The sequence below is a fragment of the Moschus berezovskii genome, chromosome 12, assembly GCF_049115385.1.
Source record: "Moschus berezovskii isolate FMDL1 chromosome 12, NW_MosBer_1.0, whole genome shotgun sequence".
NCBI classification, from domain to species: domain Eukaryota; kingdom Metazoa; phylum Chordata; class Mammalia; order Artiodactyla; family Moschidae; genus Moschus; species Moschus berezovskii.
In genome coordinates, this window is record NC_142471.1 from 85,322,447 (window position 1) to 85,342,094 (window position 19,648).

The 19,648-nt window shown below is 51.3% G+C and overlaps 1 protein-coding gene across 4 annotated transcripts in view; it reads left to right on the top strand.

Annotated features, from left to right (window-relative positions):
• GRK5 (G protein-coupled receptor kinase 5) overlaps positions 1 to 19,648 on the top strand; it is a 234,187-nt gene that overhangs the window by 166,022 nt on the left and 48,517 nt on the right. For 3 of the 4 annotated variants that reach the window (XM_055424547.2, XM_055424545.2, XM_055424549.2), the window contains one exon: positions 14,670 to 14,747. The exons of the other annotated variant lie outside the window; for it this stretch is intronic. In XM_055424547.2, the coding sequence (XP_055280522.1) occupies positions 14,670 to 14,747 (78 nt within the window). The remainder of the gene's footprint in view (positions 1 to 14,669; positions 14,748 to 19,648) is intronic. 4 annotated transcript variants of the gene reach the window in all.

Genomic DNA, 19,648 nt, shown 5'->3' on the forward strand with positions numbered 1-19,648 from the left:
AACTGCCAGTGCAGACTTTGAGAATGCAGACTTGTCTCCAGGTCATCACCTGCTATGTTTGTCTGTACACTTTTTACCAGCTGCTTCTTCACTAGAATGCAAGCTTCCTGGGGCCAGGACCCTGGGCTTGCAGTTCGCTCCTGCCTGGCATTATGCCTGGCCCATACAGCACCCAATATTTGTGGAAGGAACATGTGTTGACTGTTTCAAAGCGTTCTGTCAGCTGCTGGCTGCACTGGCTGCTGGCATACCCGGGCACGACTGACACCGTGGGGTCTTCCTTCAGATGTACTGGTCACTCATTTGTTCAACAAATGCTGTATTAGCCGTTAAAAAGAATGCGATAATGCCATTTGCAGCAGTAGGGAGGGGCCTAGAGATTATCATGCTAAGTGAATAAAGTCAAAGAAAGACAAATACCATATAATACCACGTATATGTGGAATCTAAAAAAAAAAAAGATATAAATGAACTTATTTACAAAACAGAAGTATACTCATGGACATAGGAAGCAAACTTGGTGGTTATCAGAGGGGAAAGGCGGGGAAGGGATAAATTGGGAATTTGGGATTAACATATACATACTACTGTATATGTAGTACTGGAAAAGAGTCTGATGCTGGGAGGGATTGGGGGCGGGAGGAGACGGGGACGACAGAGAATGAGATGGCTGGATGGCATCACCGACTCGATGGACATGAGTTTGAGTGAACTCCAGGAGTTGGTCATGGTCAGGGAGGCCTGGTGTGCTGCGATTCATGGGGTCGTGGAGAGTCGGACACGACTGAGCGACTGAACTGAACTGAACTGAGCACTGTATTTAGTTTCTTCCCTGGTGGCTCAGTTGGTAAAGAATCCACCTTCCATGCAGGAGATGGGGGCTCGATCCTTGGATCGGGAAGATCCCCTGGAGAAGGAAATGTCAACCCACTCCAGCATTCTTGCCTGAAAAAATCCCATGGACAGAGGAGCCTGGTGGGCTACAGTCTATGGGGTCACAAAAGGATCAGACACAACTTAGTGACTAAACCACTACCAGCATCTTCCCCCAGGTCCCCCGGACTACCAGCCCTGACATGATCCCCGTTCCAGTGACCAGAAATAAACTGGGAGTTTGGGATTATCAGATACATACTACTGTATATAAAACAGATAAACAACCAAGACCTCCTATATAGTACATGCAACATGTAATTGAAAAGAATCTGAAAAAGAATATGTATGTGAGTGTATATATAACAGAATCATTTCTCTTCACTGAAACATTGTAAATTGCCTATACTTCAATTAAAAAAAAAAAAACTAAAAACAAATGTTGATTGATCTGCTTGAGCTTTTAGAACAGGACTTATGAACATGCAGGAGTTCCTTGGCACATGCTCAGGAGGTTAGGGCACCTCACCCTGGGCTCAGGGAGTCTATCCAAGGAAAGTGGACAAGGATTAGGGAGATGAAGGATGAATCATGGTCAATCGTGAAAGGAATGGGGTCATCTGGGCCCACCTTTCCAAGGCAGGGTGTGGAGATGCTGTTGTTTCCTAGAGGCCCTAATGCCATTGTTGGCTGCAGCCGTCCTGACCTCTGGCTTGGTTTGGGGGACAGCATGATGGGGCCCAAGTTTGTGTGTCTGCTTTAGGGTCTCAGTGTGGATCTCTAGACCCACTGGCCAAACTGTCCACTGAACATCTCACTGACAGTCACATGGGCCCCTCAAAGTCAACACCTAAAACTAACTCAGCACCTCCTCCCAGGTCCCCCATACTACTAGCCCTGACACGTGACCCCATCATCACCTGCACGTGAAATCTTTGCATTGTCCTTGACCCCTGCCTCTCATCGTTCTTTACCAACCAGATCAAGGACCATGTGCCTGGTCCCTTGACCGCTCCCGGCCCAGCTCCCTTCCCTCCACAGCCTCCGTCCTGGTCTCCATGCCAGTGATTGCAATAGTTCCCGACCTCAACTGAGCAGTAGAAACACCTGGGGAGCCTTAAAAAAATAATCAATGCCTGAGCTGAAGCCCAGACTCATTAATTTGAATCTCTGGGGATGGGGCCAAGTATTTTCATAACTTTTTATTATGGAAAATTTCAAGCTATAAAAAGTAAAAGTCTACAGAATAATATAATGAACCCCCATGCACCCTTTACCCACTTCAACAGTTACAGACTCAAGGCCAATCTTGTTTCACCCACATCCTCCCTGCACCCCCCACCCTGTGGCATTTTGCAGCTGATCTCATTTATGTCATTTCATCCATGAGCATGTCAATATGTGTCAATAAATGGTGAGGGCTCTTTAGCCAAAAAAACCACAGTACCATTAGCACAGCTAAAAAGTAATAATTCTTTACTGTCATCAAATACTCGTCAGTGTTCAAATTTCTGATTTTCTCATGCTTTTTGTAAATGAATCTCTTCACAGTTTATAACCACCTCCAAGGGCGTCCCGTGGTCTGAGTGTTGTGTTCTCACCCCCATGTGTCATTTAATAGGTTCCTCTGTATTTCTTGTAAGTTGCTCATTGACTTCAGAAATTTGGTCAGATTCAATTTCAATCTGGCAGTGGTTGGGGGTTGACTTCATAAGTGGTTTCATGCTCTTCTGCTAGGGAGCTTATAATATCTGGTGTCTTTTTGAGATGGCAGTAGACATCGATATTCAGTATCCAAATCTGTTGATTAATTAAGGGTTGTGACATAGCAGCATTCTAAGTCTATCATTCCTTCTTCCTTTGCTCACTGAAAAATACTTCCTTTCAATTACTGTTTGGTTCAGTCAGTTCAGTTCAGTCGCTCAGTCGTGTCTGACTCTTTGCATCCCCATGGACTGCAGCACTCCAGGCTTCCCTGTCCATCACCAACTCCAGGAGCTTACTCAAACTCATGTCCATTGAGTCGGTGATGCCATCCAACCATCTCATCCTCTGTCGTCCCCTTCTCCTCCCACCTTCAGTCTTTCCCAGCATCGGGGTCTTTTCCAATGAGTTGGTTCTTCACATCAGGTAGCCAAAGTATTGGAGCGCAGGGTCAGCATCAGTCCTTCCAATGAATATTCAGAATGGATCTCCTTTAGGATGGACTGGTTGGATCTCCTTGCTGTCCAAGGGACTCTCAGAAGTCTTCTCCAACACCACAGTTCAAAAACATCAATTCTTCGGCGCTCAGCTTTCTTTATAGTCCAACTCTCACATCCATACATGACTACTGGAAAAACCATAGCTTTGACTAGATGGACCTTTGTTGGCAAAGTAATGTCTCTGCTTTTTAATATGCTGTCTAGGTTGGTCATAGCTTTTCTTCCAAGGAGCAAGTGTCTTTTAATTTCATGGCTGCAGTCACCATCTGCAGTGATTTTGGAGCCCCCCAAAATAAAGTCTCCCACTATTTCCACTGTTTTCCCATCTGTTTGCCATGAAATGATGGGACTGGGTGCCATGATCTTAGTTTTCTGAATGTTGAGTTTTAAGCCAATTTTTTCACTCTACTCTTTTGCTTTCATCAAGAGGCTCTTTAGTTCTTCTTTGCTTTCTGCCATGAGGGTGGTGTCATCTGCATATCTGAGGTTATTATATTTCTCCTGGAAATCTTGATTTCAGCTTGTGATTCATCCAGCCTGGCATTTCACGTGATGTACTCTGCATATACATTAAAGAATCAGGGTGACAATATACAACCTTGACGCACTCCTTTCCCAACTTGGAACCAGTCTGTTATCCCATATCCAGTTCTAACTGTTGCTTCTTGACCTGCACACAGATTTCTCAGGAAGCAGGTCAGGTGGTCTGGTATTCCCCTCTCTGCTGTTTGGTTACCTCATAGTAAAGTTTATATAGGGAGTGCTTGATTCTTTTCTTGTATTTATGTGTTTTCAAAGTACACGACTGAGCGACTGAACTGAACTGAACTGAACTGAATTGGTTTACTGGCATCCTCCAACAGTAGTAATCAATTAGAGTTTAATACACGGACTTGTGGCGCATTTTGATGCAGTGGTGCTCCATGGTTTCATTGTTGGTCTGTGGGAGCCCCTCAGATTGGCTTCTGAGCCCTTGAGAGTACCCCAGTGGCTGCTGGTAGCCATCATGTTGTCTGACGTGATGTTCTGGGCTCATCTTGTGTGTTTCCTGCCATACACCTAGAGTTCATCATTTCTCCAAGGAGCCCTGGTTTCTTTTACTGGGAAATGGTACTTGGAGCCTACAGTTTGGCACTTAGGGTGCTCATTATCTACCGTTGTTTGAATGGACCGTTGTTTGTAGCAGACATTTGTTGTTTTTGTTCAGTCGCCAGCTGTGTCCAACTCTTTGCGACCCCCTGGACTACAGCATGCCGGTCTCCCCTGTCCTTCACGATCTCCCGAGTTTGCATGTAGTTCATGGGGTTCTCCTGGCAAGAATACTGGGGTAGTTTGCCATTCACTCCTCCAGTGGACCATGTTTTATCGGAGCTCTACACTGTGACCCATCTGTGTCGGTTGGCCATTCATGGCATGGCTCGTAGCTTCATTGAGTTACCCAAGCCCCTTTGCCACAACACGGCAGTGATCCATGAAGGAGGTAATAGACAATGGTAATTTTCACATCTCCTAGGACAGTACTTGGGCTTCCCAGGTGGCCCTAGTGGTTAAGAACCCACCTGCCAAGGCAGGAGATGTAAGAGATGTGGATCCCTGGGTCAGGAAGATCCCCTGGAGGAGGGCGTGGCAACCCACTCCAGTGTTCTTGCTTGGAGACTCCCATGAACAGGGGAGCCTGGCGGGTTACAGTCCATAGAGTCTCAGAGAGTCAAACACAACTGCAGCGACTTAGCACAGCACAGCACAGGACAGGACTCTAAATGTTCAGGGTCGGGAAACATTGACATCTAGGACAAATTACACATTTTGAGGCTGACTTACTAGACCTTCCACTAACAGGTCCCTGCCTTTCATGCATGGCTTTCCCTGGGTCTTTCTTGAGACCTGCATTCTGCCCCGTGACCTGCTTCTGGTGGCTCTGACTTGCCAAGCTGGTTGAAGCCTTTCAGCCCTGCCTCCCTCCCTCTCGCTACCTGAAAGGCCTCCCAGGACCTCTGCCTGGTGAATGTCAGCTCATCCCTCTGTACTCTGCTCTCAGAAACCTCCCGTCCACCCTCTCTCTTCCCGAGTGCCCTCTGCTTGAGGTGCTGCTTTGACAGACATCTGAGCCTCATTAGTGCTTGGTGCTGGCAGAATAGTGCATCGTGAGAGAGCTGGCCCCTGAGACAGACCACAGTGCCATGCTGGTACCCCCTCAGCTGCCAGGGAGGCTGCGGGCAGGTGTCTGGCACCTTTGTGCCTCATCTTTTTATCTGTAAGAGGGGACATAGTGGTACCTGATGGTGGCAGATGCGTTGAGGAGAGACCGAATGTGTTCGTACTGCTCAGGGCGTGTCTGGCACGTCACAGGTGCCATGTATGTAGCCAGTCAGGCTTTGTCTGTCTGCCTGCCTCCTCCACTAACTGGATAGCTCATCATCTCTGGATGCGCCTAGCGCCGTACCTGACAAGTAGTTGATGCTCAAGATCCACTGGGATCTGGTGTCCGTGGCTGGAGTAGAGGGAACAAGGGCATAAGGGTCTAGGGGAAGTGACAATCGTGCAAGACCTTGTACCATTAGAGAACTTTGACTTTGATGGGGGTGGGGCACTGGAAAGTTTTTGAGCAAAACAGTGTCATGGTCTGATTTAGGTTTTTACTTTATTTTTTAATTTTTTGGCCACACCATGCACCTTGTGGGCTCTTAGTTCCCTGGCCAGGGATTGAACCCAGGCCCTTGGAAGTGAGAGCACAGAATCCTAACTACTGGACTGCCAGGGAATTCCTTGATTTCAGTTTTGAAAGTTTCCTCTGGCTTCTGTGTTGGGAAGAGGCTATAGTGGGCCAGGGTCAGAGTGGGGAGCGCTGATGGGTGAGAGCTGGTGGTTGACACGCAGTAGGCTTGGAGCATGTTCTGAACCAGAGTTAACAGTGTTTTCCGATGCCCTGGGGGGTAAGAGACAAGAGTTGGGGATGACTTCCAAATGCTGACCTGAACCTGTGGAAAGATTGAGTGAAGGTAAGGCTGTGGAAGGCTTGTTTGGGGGAAGGTCAGGAGCTTCGTTTGGGACACAGCTTCCAATGTCTACCAGACAGCCCAGCAGAGATGTGGGAGGGGTGGTGGGTGTTAGAGTCTGGAGTTTGTGAGAAAGGCCTGGGCTGGAAATAGCAAACTGGGAGTACCAGCCTATAGCCGGCACTTACAGCCAACGACTCGATGTGTTCACCAAGGAGATGAACACGGATGGAGGAGCTGAGGACCAAAGCGTGAGCCTGGGGCCAAGGCTCCTCCCCGTTTGGAAAAGACGAGGCATCAGCAGCTTTGGGACCTGTCTGGAGAGTTGATGAGGCAGAGCAGGGCAAGGCTAAACCCAGGAGCCAGTGGAATTTTCCAGCCACGTGTCTTGTTAGACTCTTCGAGTCAGCTTGAGAAGAAGGGGGAAAAAATCCAATGGATGCCTATTTTCATTCTGGTCGTGCAGACGTTCTGTGTTGCTGGGCTTGTACCAAGAGCTCTCTTTTGGAAAGGAAATGCGAGTCTGGCTCCCTGTGTGAACGCGACACATGCTCTTTACATACACCTTAATGACACCGCCACTCACGAGAGGCTCCTCCATCCCCTCGAATTTGTGTCTGCATCTCTGGGAATTAGCAGAACCTTTCACCACCCGTCCTGACGTCAAATGACCAGCCTTTGGCACACCTCCTTTACACATGAGGACTTTATTGAGTTTTCCAGGGCTGGCGCAACGCTCGTCTGAAATACCTTTTTTTTCCTTCCATCCTGACTGGAACTCCAAGGAGGGAGGAGGTGGTGGTGTCATTAGGAGAGCACACCCCTCCAGTGCTCCTGGCTCAGCCAGGGACGTCCACACCATTCCCCACCTCTAGGCTGAATTTCTACCGAGTGGAGTTCAATGAAAAATAACCATCCTTGTCGGCTCTGGCGTCACCCGCCCCCCAGGAAATACTGCTTGCCTGCACAGTCAACGTCTGAGATTCTCAGGTTGAGCAGAAGACATGGGCTGTTTTAACATGGGGCCTGGGTGATCCAGGTCAGTGGAACTGTTTCTGCGTCATTCATCAGACACATGGATGATTTGGCCCTTAGTCTTGGTTATTGAGTGGCTTCTGGGAGCCTGAGAAGGACTCCCCCATCGCCCTCCCGCAGAGAAATGGATTCAGTGACCCAGGTCAAGGCTTTGAGTAGATTTGGCTTCAAGACCAGTAGGGTCTTGCCACAGACCTCTTAGAGACTGACATACTTCTCTAACTTGTTTTCTCAGAGCCTTGATGGCATCCCACCTCATTTGAAACCCTCTAGTCCCCAAGCTTGGGTGGGACTTAAAGTTTTCCGATCTCTGCTCTTTGGGGTTAGGGGAGGTTTGGCAAATACTCAACCATATTTGGGCTTCCCAGGTGGCACTAGTGGTAAACAACCTGCCTGCCAATGCAGGAGATATAAGAAACGCAGGTTCAATTCCTGGGTAGGGAAAATCCCCTGGAGGAGGGCATGGCAACCCACTCCAGTATTCTTGCTTGGAGAATTCCATGGACAGAGGAGCCTGGAGGACTACAGTCCACGGGGTCACAAGGAGTCAGACACAACTGAAGCGGCTAAGCATGCACGCACAACCATACTCAATACACATTTATGAGCTGTCCTCAACATATCACACTCTGTTCTGGCAGCTGGAGACTATGGAGTGAGCAGGAGAAGGAAGTTCCTGCCCTTATGGAGCTTGCTTTCCAATTAAACAGAAGATTGAAAAAGAAACAAAGGGCATTTTTTAATGGACTACAAGTTCAGATACCTGTCAAGTATTCATTAGCTGTTGCTGGGGAAGAAATTACCTAAACGTAACAGTTTGAAACATCAACAGGCGTTTATTATCTCATAGTTTCTCCGGGTCAAGGATGTGGGAATGGTTGACCAAGGTGCTACTGGCTTGAGGTCTCTTTAAAGGTTACGTCAGGATGTTGGCTGCAGCTGCAAGTGGTCTGGAGGCTTGATCTGTTTCCAGGCTTGTGCATATGGCTGGCAGGTTGGTGCTGGCTGTTAGCTGGAGGCCTCAGTTGTCTTCCACGTGAGCCTCTCATGGACTGCTCGAGTGTCCTCACAAGAGGACTGGCTTTCCCTGGAGCAAGCATGGTAGAAGCTGCAGTGTCTTCTCTTTTTCGTCTATTCTGGGTCTTCGTTCCTGCACAAGGGCCTTCTCCAGCTCTGGCAAGAGGGGGTTACTCTTCATTGCGGTACACAGGCTTCTCACTGTGGAGGCTTCTCTTGTATTGGAGCTCAGGCTCTAGGCGTGCAGGCTTCAGTAGTTGCGGCTCACACGCTCTAGAGTGCAGGCTCGTAGTTATGGCCCACAGGCATAGTTGTTCTGTAGCACGTGGGATCTTCCTGGACCAGGGATCGAACCCATGTCCCCTATACACTGGCAAGCAGGAGTCCTATAATGTCTTTTGTAACCTGGTCTCAGAGCTTCCATGTTGTCATATGTCTGATATCTCAGTGGTTATACAGGTTGGCCCTATATGGTTTGGAAAGAGCCTTCTCAAGAACATGAATAGCAAGAGGCAAAGATTATTAAAGTCTCCATCTTAGAGACTGGCAACTACAAATATGAAGTTACAACAGATGGAATCTCACATCAGGAAATGCTGGAAGTCATTCCAAGATATTCATTAGCTCAGAACTACAGAAATCACTTGAAATTAATAGGCCATCTTATTCTGAAATTTTGTTGTAAAATGACTTGAAATGCCTCACCAGGGGAACTAAGTATTCTGTGTCTCTTATTTTTGAATCATACCCAGTATTTGTTTTTGTCCTTCTATCACCGCTGTGATCTCCCAAAAGAATGAGGGGGACGGTGGTAGTTATCCTTCAGAATGATGTAGAGACCCGCAGAGCATTTGGTGAAGCTAGACCCTGGGAGCAGGGTGATCTTGAAAATGTACCACTTCAAAGAAAAAAACCATAGTCAAATCTATGGTTTTTCCAGTAGTCATGTATGGATGTGAGAGCTGGACCATAAAGAAGGCTGAGCATTGAAGAATTGATGCTTTCGAACTGTGGTGCTGGAGAAGACTCTTGGGAGCCCTTGGACTGCAAGGAGATCAAGCCAGTCAATTCTAAAGGAAATCAATCCTGAATATTCACTGGAGGGACTGATGCTGAAGCTGAAGCTCCAATACTTTGGTCATCTGACGCGAAAAGACTACTCATTGGAAAAGACCCTGATTCTGGGAAAGACTGAAGGCAGGAGAAGGGGATGACAGAGGATGAGATGGTTGGATGGCATCACCGACTCAATGGATGTGAGTTTGAGCAAACTCGGGGAGATGGTGAAGGACAGGACAGCCTGGCGTGCTTCTGTCCATGCAACTTAGCAACCGAATAACAACAAACTGGGTTCATCTATTGGACATCTGTGGGATTGTCCTGTCTCCTCGGTGCCCCACCCATACTCCCAAGCAACATGGCTCTTCCAGAAGCTGCCCTGTTCTTAGTGATGTTACCTGAAGACCACAGTTGATGGGAACAGGGATGAGCCGGTGAGCCAATGCAGGTCAGCGAGTCCTTTTCCTGGGGTTTATTGACTTGAGGGGAATTCCTTCTCTGGTAGAGGAAGCTTAGAATAAAAAACCTGGCCACCATGTTTCCTGCCACTGGAGCAAGTCAGGCAGCACCAAGGGAGAATGAAGCCAATACACATACACACAGACACACACACACACACAGAGACACACGCACACACACACAGAGACACAAACATACACATACACTCATATAACACACACACAGACACATACACACAGACATACACAGACACAGACACACATGCACACAGACACACACAGACACATACACACACACAGACACACACAGAGACATACACAGACACACACACACAGACATACACAGACACAGACACACACATAGACACAAACAGACACACAGACACATACACACGCACAGACACACACACACACTGTGAGAGTAGTTTCCAGAGGTGCTCACATCCCTGGTTCTGTTGCTCTGGGCCAGGCTGCATTTCCATTTTCCCCACAAGCTGGTTGTTCACCGCATCCTCAGAACTCAGGAACCTAGAGATTCTAGTTGTACCTGAATCAGACTAGGTTGAGGTTCTTCTCACTTAGAATTGAAAGAGTAACAGGGAGAGCCCTTTGCATGATGGCCTTAAGAGCCCTGTGGGGAGTGAGGACGGGGGAAGAATGCCAGGGGCCGGGGCAGAGGAGGAGCAGGGAAGGGGTGACAGAGAGCCGCTGAGGGCTGAGCTCCCGGGAGAATGGCTGGTGGGCAGGAGGCGAGAGCACAGGCCCTCCGCTGTGGGACTCAGACACGTCAGCCAACCACTCCCCGCCCCATCCCACCCCCACCCAAGAGAGGGTCAGAACCCTTTCCTCTAACTTTTCTGAGTTCACCTCTGCCAAGATGTGTCGCTCAAGCTTGGTGGCTATGGTGCTGCCCCTCCTTGGGGTCCCTCCTATCACCCTCAGTTTGTACCCCACGTGGCCAGGGGTCCTCTCCTCCTTCCCTTCTTTCTCTGAGCCCGCCCCATTGGCCCTGGGCCAGGGAACCCCTTCCTGACCCAGGCCTGACAGGGCTCCTCACATGACAGCCAGAGATCTGAGAAGACTCTGCCTGCCCAGGTGGACACAGGCTGTGAGGCTGACCAGGCCCATCTGATCCTGGGACCCTGGTGCGGGGACACCCCTGTTTGTAGAGCTTTTTCATTCTAGCTGGGGGGATGAAAAGGGGCAGGCAATGCCAGGCTTCTGAAGGATTTTTCAAGCATCAGTGAGGGACTTGGCCAGAGATGGATGGCTCGCTCACGTGTGAATGAAGTAGGGTTTAATGAAGGGCGGTTGTTGGAGTCCTGGCCTATGTACGCAGATACGTCTGAGCCTTCGCCACCTCCAGCTCTTCAGGGACAGGGGCCCATACAGGAAGGGAGAAGGCAACTGCAGGAGCTGGGCTTTCAGAAGAAGGATCTAGGAGCCTGGGTGCCTGGCAGGGAGGGAACTGGCAGGGAACTCCCCATCCTCACTTTCCTCTGTCCCGAAGCGGGGTGGGCAGTGACTCCAGAGGGGCAGATGGAAACCCCTGGCCCCCAGGGTTGGCACCAGCAAGATGCCAAGGCCAGTGTGGGAGGAGCTGGGTGTTTCTCCAAAGAGGGCCACGGGGAGCAGCCTTGCCAGCTGGGCGCGTCACTTGTCCCTGCCGCGAAGACTCTGGAAAAGCTGACCACATCGGTAATTACAGAAGCCGGAGGTGGCGAGACCTCAAAGCCTCTCTGACTTCATCTTCCTGCCAGGGCAGGAGAAGGGCTCCCGAGAGAAGGGGGGTGACATCTCACCGAGAGGAATTCTGCTCAGACTCCGCTCTGTAAAAACCAGCGCCGGCTTCTGTGAGAGCATGGCAGGGCCCCTTGTACCGGTTTGCAATCTTCATGTTTTTTTAAAAACTCAACTGAGAGAAATGTGTTTAATAGAGGACATATTTTCATTAGCATTTTCTGAGATGGATGATGCAATTAGAGCCCTCCAAGAGAATGAAATATTGGCTTTATAAACTAGGATGTACACAGATGTTTATACCCTTTTGGCAGGCACAGATATATAAATAATTCTTTTTGCCTTGAACTCGATGTTGTATTTTGCGCTTTGTGTTGCAGCATCTCCTCCCCAAAGCCCATTCCTGTGTTTGGCATAAATCACCGTGTGGAGAGAAGGCTCATTAAATGCCTCCCTCGGTTGGCACCATGGATGTATCTGGGGAAGAGAAGTGTTCTCCGAGTGGATTGGCAAGGAGCTCTTTGGCGCTCTGGCCGTTAGGGCTGAGCCCAGGGCAGGAGAAGGTTTCAAGTGGGCAACACAGCAGGGAGGACAGTGTGTGTCTCCTCCCACCCACCTCTCGTTGGAGGGAACTCATAGATGAACTCTTATGGATGAACGTCACAGGTCCTCCTGGCATGTCGTTTACCTCTCTGTTCACTGAAGTCCCTGTCTGCCATTTCCAATTGCAAAATTCTAGGCTGTTGGCCCAACCCAACTTCTTTTAATTTATTTATTTTTAATCGGAGGGTAATTGCCTTACAATGATGTGTTGGCTTCTGCTGTACCTCAGCACGCATCAGCCATAGGCATACATATGTCACCTCCCTCTGGAACCGCCCTCCCACCTCCCACCCCATCCCACCTCTCTGAGGTTGTCACAGAGCCTTGGCCAACCCAACTTCTTATTTGCTGCTTCTGTTTTCTGGCTTCAGCTGATTTCAGCAGATTTTGCCCACCACCTGGACAAGGGTGCTCCCGCAGGAGTGGATTCCCGGGTGGTCCCCCGCCTCAGGTCGGTGTGATTGCCCTGAGTGCTGCCCGGCCGGCCGAGCTGCCATGGTGTTTTTCTCCGTAGGTGGCCTCTCAGGACGGGTCCCCCATGAGCCCCTCTCGGGGGTCACGGTGGAGACATGGCCTGTCACTCCAGGTGACTTAATCGGTGCGGAAAGCCCAGCTGGAAGCCTTCTGTTGGTTTTCTGCCTCCCAACACAAATGCTCTTCAAGTGGTGGTGACCTGACATGGACTCTCAAAGAAAGGCCTTTTGATCCTGGGCTGGGGAGGCCTGTCCCGGCGTGCTCCCGGCTGCCTCCCTGTGGAACCCTGGCGCCCAGCTGCCCGGCCGGGCCTCTGCTGGGAGGCAGCTGACCTGAAAGTGTTGTTATTTTTTTTAACATGGGTTTTAGTACCCAGAGCAATAATATTTTCAGCTGGCTATTGAGGCTGATTAGTGAGCCTCAGGCCTCCGTTTGGTTAAATAGAGCTGCCTTCGCAGAGGTATTTTGGGACGGTGCAAATCCAGGGTTCTGCGTGGGATTGAGTTACCCCACAAAAGGTAGGCGGCCATTTGCCTGTGGCCTGGGCCCTGCAAAGCAGTCTGGGTAAATTCCCACAGATCCAGACCACCAGGCAGTGTTCCCAGGGCAGCTAGACACTGGCAGCATCTCTCTGCCCCCCTGGAAGATAGGTGGGCAGTTGTGTTCTAGAACCCTCTGCCCCGGAGAGGTGCAGCTCCAGCCCAGGAGGGTCTTCCTGGCTGGACTGGTGAGAAACCAGACTCTAGACACTAAGTTGAGAGTTGCTTTGAACCAGTCCAGGGGTGTGGGTGGTGGTGGGGGTGAGTATTGGGGTCTAACTCCACAGTGAGGTGGCCAGGAAAGGAGTTTCAGACCCTCTGTGCTGATGTCACTTCTTGTCTCTTTGGAAATAGCTGCACTTTTGGATGGAGGCTGACAAATCCTTGGGTGGCGGACTTTGAACCATTTATAAACAATTTGCAATTAGCTCCCTTGTTGAAATGAGAAAGGCAAGCTCACCAGGCTTTTCATTAAGTCGAGGCAGCCTTTTATCCTCTTGGCAAGTGGGTCAAGTGCCTGTGAAGGAGCCTCACTTGGGGTCAGGGAAAATAAAATGGTCCGTCTTTTGAAGCCTCACTTCTTTCTGTAGAGCCCAGGTCCCACTGGCATGGTCAGCCATCCGGGTCCTAAATTCCTTGGTATTGTTGTAAAAGGGGTCTGGGCTTGGAGGTCGATGTCCCAGCCCTACTGCCTCCCCTGCCATTGACCCTGGGCAACTCTGCTGAACCCCCTGCTCTTTGTTTGTGGATGGAGGGGTGAGATCGCAGCCCTGCCTTCTGCGTCACTGTGTGCTCAGTCACTTAGTCGTGTTGACCCTATGGGCTGTAGTCCACCAGGCTCCTCTGTCCATGGGATTCTCCAGGCAAGAATACTGGAGTGGGTTGTTGTTCCCTTCTCCAGGGGATCTTCCTGACCCAGGGATCAAACCCATGTCTCCTGCACTGGCAGGCAGGTTCTTTACCACCATATCACTACCTGGGTTCAAATAAGGTTTGTATAAGAGCATATGAAGAATCTCTATGTGTTCCCTTCGTAAACAGAAAAGCTGTCAAAGTTATACCATGCATATTGTTGTCTTCTATTACAAAGTATAGTCACTGCAATAGTGGTAAATACGCAGCCGTTAATTGAGTATTTATGTGCCTGGCTTTGTCTTGTTCTCTCTGCACAATCGCCCTACACGTCGGCGCTCTTTCCACCTGCATTATATGGAGGTTGAAGAAACTGTCCAAGGTCAGGCAGCGTGTAAGGTCTGAGTGACCTCAGGCAGCCTCTTGAGGGCCTTCCAGTTTGCTGGCTCCAGGTAGTTTCCAGCAGCTTCCTTTGATTTTCCTAAGCTCGTGGCTTTCCCCACCAGCTGCCTGGATGCCTGACCCCATCACCAAAGGGTCTGACTCTGTGGGTGTAGGGCAGGGTCCAAGCACCAGCCTTGGCTCCCCAGTGACTCTAGTGTGCTGCCGCTGTTCTGAGCACATGTCTGCAGTGGAGCAGAGCTGGCTGGATTGGACACCAGGGCTCTTCCCTTCTCTGGGCCTCACTCCCTGTCCTCCCAAAGAAGGAGTTCAGTCACGTGACCTCCAGGGTGTCTTCTCCAGGGACCTCTAAGGTTCTACAGTTGTAAGAAGCTCATGAGCAAATCTATTATTGTTCTTTTCCTTCTTCTATTTTAGGCAGAATATGAAGTTACTCCAGATGAAAAACTGGGAGAAAAAGGGAAGGAAATTATGACCAAGTACCTCACCCCAAAGGTAAGAGGCTGCCCAAACCCCACAGCAGGAGGAGTGGGAGGCCTTAATCCAGGAATATGGGCTGCCCGGGTCTGTGCCAGGCCAGGAGGGAGCACCCAGCCAGGGGTGCCATTGGTCACCAGATTCAGAATTCTCATCCTCTTCAGAGGTACCCAAGCCTGGCAGGGCCAAGGTAGGTGGTCCAGGCCAGAGCAGGTCTGCAGTGGGGAGGCCTGCTTCTTGGGGTCCCAGTCCCCTCCAGGGGCACTCTTGCTGCCCTCTGCCCATGCCCAGGCGTTTGTGGCAGGACAGGTGAAGGCTCCACTGAGGCAGGGGTCAGAGTACCCAGAAGAAAGGACGTGGCAGGTCTGAGAGGTTGGTGTGACAGGAAGGGCCCAGGAGTGCTTAGCGGGAGGGCCTGGCTGAAGCTGAGTGGGCAAAGGTAACACTGGCTGAACACAGAGCAGGATGCTGAGTATTCCAAAGTGCTCTGGGGTTTGCTGAAGGGTGAGGGGCCACCCTGACCTCCCCTGGGGCGTGGGGCCACCCCCATGGCCTGTGTGCATTCATGGAGGTGGTGAATCAGGGCTGCTGCAGCCACTCAGGTTTTGACTTCCGGTCAGGAGACAGAGGTAGGACTGTGAACAGAAGGAATCCAGTTCACACAGCATCTCCTCCTGTGACAGGTGGGCCGCTGAACCCCTGCCCTCCCCTGCGTCTGCTGGTGAAGGCACAAGGGGGTTAAACCCACAGTAGCTCCTTCCGAGTTTACAAGCAGGCCTCCTCCCCTGCCTGCACTTAACGAACGGTTTCTGCACAGTTTTATACATTTTATCCATATGGCATGGAAGTCCCTTGAGGAGGAGGGTAAGCCCCACCTCATTGTTCTCAGCAGGGGTCCCAGGGGTCCTTGGCAGTTCTGGTCCAACCTCAACCCTCACTACCCCCGGTGATGTTAGGAAGGTCCCAGGGGCCCATGCATGTGATGTAGGCCCCTCGGGCTGCACTGAGCCCTTGCCTGGAGTGGCTGTGCTGGCCTGCTGGCCACTGGTCCAGCCCCACCCTAGAGGTTGTCCCCTGTGGCACTTCCTCCTGCTTCTGCTGAGCCCGCGCCCCCGTTGCTTCCCTCTGCTGTTTCTCTGCTTCTGCTTCCATCGCAATCCTACATGCCTCTTAATGGAATGGCAGGCCACCCCAGGGCCTTTGCACTTTTCGGAAGCAAGAGGATTCATGTTCATCAGTACTTTCAGACGCTGGACAGGGCTGGCTCGCTCTGCACAAGGCATGGCCCTGGGCACACCTGACTGCCAGCTCCAGCTGCAGGGACAGACCTGGGGACCCAGCTCACTACACAAACTGCATCCAGACGCTTAGACGGCAGTGCAGAGAGTGTCTGCACCCCATCTCACCAGTAACCCCTACCCCACCCCCATTGACCCCCCGACCCTACCCCCACACTGCTGGTCTGGATGGGATCTGTGCTGAGGATGAGGTGGTTCCTTGGCCAGCCTTGCTGGCTCCTTTAGCCCATCCTAGGGCTGCTGCAGAGGGTCATTTCCCTCTCTCCCCACTAGCCAGCCATGACCAGAAGCCTTTGCTCTTGGACCCTGGACTGGGCCCCCCAGACCTCGCTGCCCCTGCTGCGCACTGCCTGCGTCTCCTGGAGGAATGGGGCCCAGCCTCCCCCTCAGCTCAGATGGTTTTACAAGTGCTCAGAGCTCGCCAACATTTTTTCCTTAAGTACTCCTCAATTTTAGAAATTTAAACCACACCATATGTTATGGCCCAGAGGCCTGGGGGAGGTGGTCCAAGTGGTCTGGGGGTTGACTGGTTTCCTATAATAAATTTTGCGCTGCCGGCCAGGTCCTTCCTGCAGCCACTCTCACAGGAGCCTGTGTTCCTTCTTGGGGTTGCAGATGCCCCAGTGGCTGGGAGAGGAGCCATGTGGCTGAAGCCCCAGTGCTGGCTCTGACACCTCCGAATGACCCCCAGGACCCTTGTCCCCAAACCCAGACAGTCTTTCCCTCACACTCCTCCTCAAGGTGTCTCGGCTCCAAGCAGCAGTTTCTGAAGGGTAGACGGGGCTTTCCTGGTGGCTCAGCTGTAAAGAATCCTGCCAATGCAGGAGACACACGACTGATCCCTGGATTGGGAAGATGCCCTGGAGGAGGGCATGGCAACCCACTGCAGGATTCTTGACTGGAGAATCCCATGGGCCGAGGAGCCTGGCCAGCTACAGTCCATGGGGTCACAGAGTTGGATATGACTCAGCAACTAAACAGCAACGGACACTGATCATTTGAGAGGATCTGTGAAAAAAAAACGACTATCACCGACTCAATGGACATGAGTTTGAGTAGGGAGGCCTGGTGTGCTGCAGTCCATGGGGTTGCAAAGAGTCGGACATGACTGAGTGACTGAACTGAACTGTGAAAAAAACACCTCTGTGGTCAGTTACTTGTGGACATGACTTTTCGCCGCATCACTCCCTTGTAAAGATTTACCCAGTGTGTGTGCACATTAAAGGCTCTTGAGAAGTCCTATGGAGAAGACAATGTCACCCCACTCCAGTACTCTTGCCTGGAAAATCCCATGGATGGAGGAGCCTGGTAAGCTGCAGTCCATGGGGTCACTAAGAGTCGTACACGACTGAGCGACTTCCCTTTCACTTTTCACTTTTATGCATTGGAGGAGGAAATGGCAACCCACTCCAGTGTTCTTGCCTGGAGAATCCCAGGGACAGGGTAGCCTGATGGGCTTCCGTCTATGGGGTCACACAGAGTCGAACATGACTGAAGTGACTTAGCAGCAGCAAGAAGTCCTAAGGTAGAGAAACCAGCTCAACTGATAACAAAGCATTTCCCAGATTTCCCCTGCCCTCCCTAATTTCACATCCTGCTGAATACATCTGGGGCTGCAGAACGCCTCCAGGGGTCTTCACGACCTGGCCTCCAGCTTTCACTCCCAGAGCCCCCACACTGGGAGCTCCAGCCTCCACCTCCCAGTCTCATCTTGACATGCCCACCTGGTCGCCTTTGTCCGAGCTGTTCCCAGCAAGGCCTCCAACCTGGAAGGCGCTACCCCGACTCTTATCTTTCTCCTTCTGTGTCTCTGCTCCATCGCACAGAGCCTCCTCTGCCTCTGGTCAGAAGCCATTGCTCCTACCTGCTGCTCTGTTGTGCTTCTGCAGGTCCCGGGGGTTGATGCTTCCACAGCCCCAGAGGGTGGGTTCTGAGGAGCCCCCCTTACAGAGGGGGTGGCAGCGCGTCACCAGATGGGTCGAATGCGGTCTGACAAGAGCAGTGGTGGACAGCACACAGGGAAGTGAGGAGTGCCGGAGGGACACTGTCCTGGGCCAGCCTGGGTGAGCCAGGAAGGCTTCTGAAAGTTGATGCAGCTGAACCAAAGTTTCATGTGGTGATGAGGAAGCCAGGTACAAATGAAAAGAAAGGAGAAGGGCCTTTCATGTGCACAGGTCTGGAGCAGGGGCTCTCACCTGGGGACGTTTGGCAGAGTCTGGAGATCTTTTTAATTGACACAAATGGGGAATGTGCTCCTAGCATCTAATACACATAGTTCAGAGATGAAGCTGAATGTCTTGCAATGCACAGGATGGCCCCCCACCTAAGAATTATCTGGGCCTGAAATGTCAGTAGCATTGAGGGTGAGAGGCCTTCGTGCGTAGAGGGGAATGGATGTGTGTTGGCAGGGAGGTCAGTGTTACAGAAGTGAAAAGGTAGGGGGACAGGGGCCTTCTGGGAGTCAGGGCCTGGAAAACCATGGTGGGGCATTTGCACCATCCTAGGGGCAGTGGGGGCCCCGGGGGCTCTGAAGGCCATGCACAGCCCAGGTTGGTCTCTCTGCCCCTCACGTAGTGGAGGAAGGGGAGGAGGTGGACTGAAGGCGGGAGGCCATCCTGGGAGCTGCTGCCATAGCTGTGGAAATCAAGAGACACCAGGGCCTTGGGAAATGTCAAGCAGAAGGAACTCTCGGGGAATGACAGGTGTGGGAAGTCAGGAGAGGGGGCAGGAGGAATCCATGCTTTCCACCTTGAGTCACTGAGTTGGTGCAGGTGCCCCCAGGAAAAGTAGGGTGCTCAGGATGGTGGCCGGGCTATTAGCTCTCTGGGCAGAGATGATGGCATCTGTTCCGTGTGTCCCCTCTACCCTCCCCCAAACCTCACACAGCACTGGACACATGGCTGTCATTTATTGTGAGTTGGTTTGAATGAGACAGGAGGGGACCCAGGAAGCTTCCCCCCATGAGCCTCTCCCCTCTGCCCAATCAGATCTCTTTCTGGGGAGCTGACACTGAGCTGGCTCATGTCCCCCAGAGTCTGACAGGGTGTGATTGCTGGGAGTCTGACTGGCACATCCCTGCTTAAAGTCAAAACTCACTCCTGGAGCTGAAATCTCTCTCTAAACCCTGACTTGAAGGCGTCCATCCCAGGGACTAAGTCCACTCGTTGGATGCTGCCCAGAATCCTGCGTCAGTTGCCCACATGTGGCCGGCTTTGCTCTGGGAGTGGTTAGAGGACACCAGCCTGGGGTGGGCTTTGGGATGGGCCGAATGCTATTGAGATCTGATTCAAAGGCAGCAGAGTACTGAGAGGAGGCGAGTTTTAGAACCAGGTAGACCTGGCTTGGAAGCTGGGCGTGGTTTCTTTTAGCTGAGTGGCCTTGGGAAAGTTCCTTAACCTCCTGGAACCTCAGGCTGCTCCTCTGTCAAGAGGACCGGGTAGCCCTGAGGGTCATAAATACCAGCCAGGATGGAGCCCAGAAGCTGGTACGCACAAGACCCTCCCTCGGTGGTAGCTCTCCTGACTTTCCCTGCCCTGGTCTGTGTTTTTCAAAATCAGGCCATTGAATGATGAAATCATTTAGACATGAACTCCAGCTGTGGAGCTGTGAGAGGCCATGAAG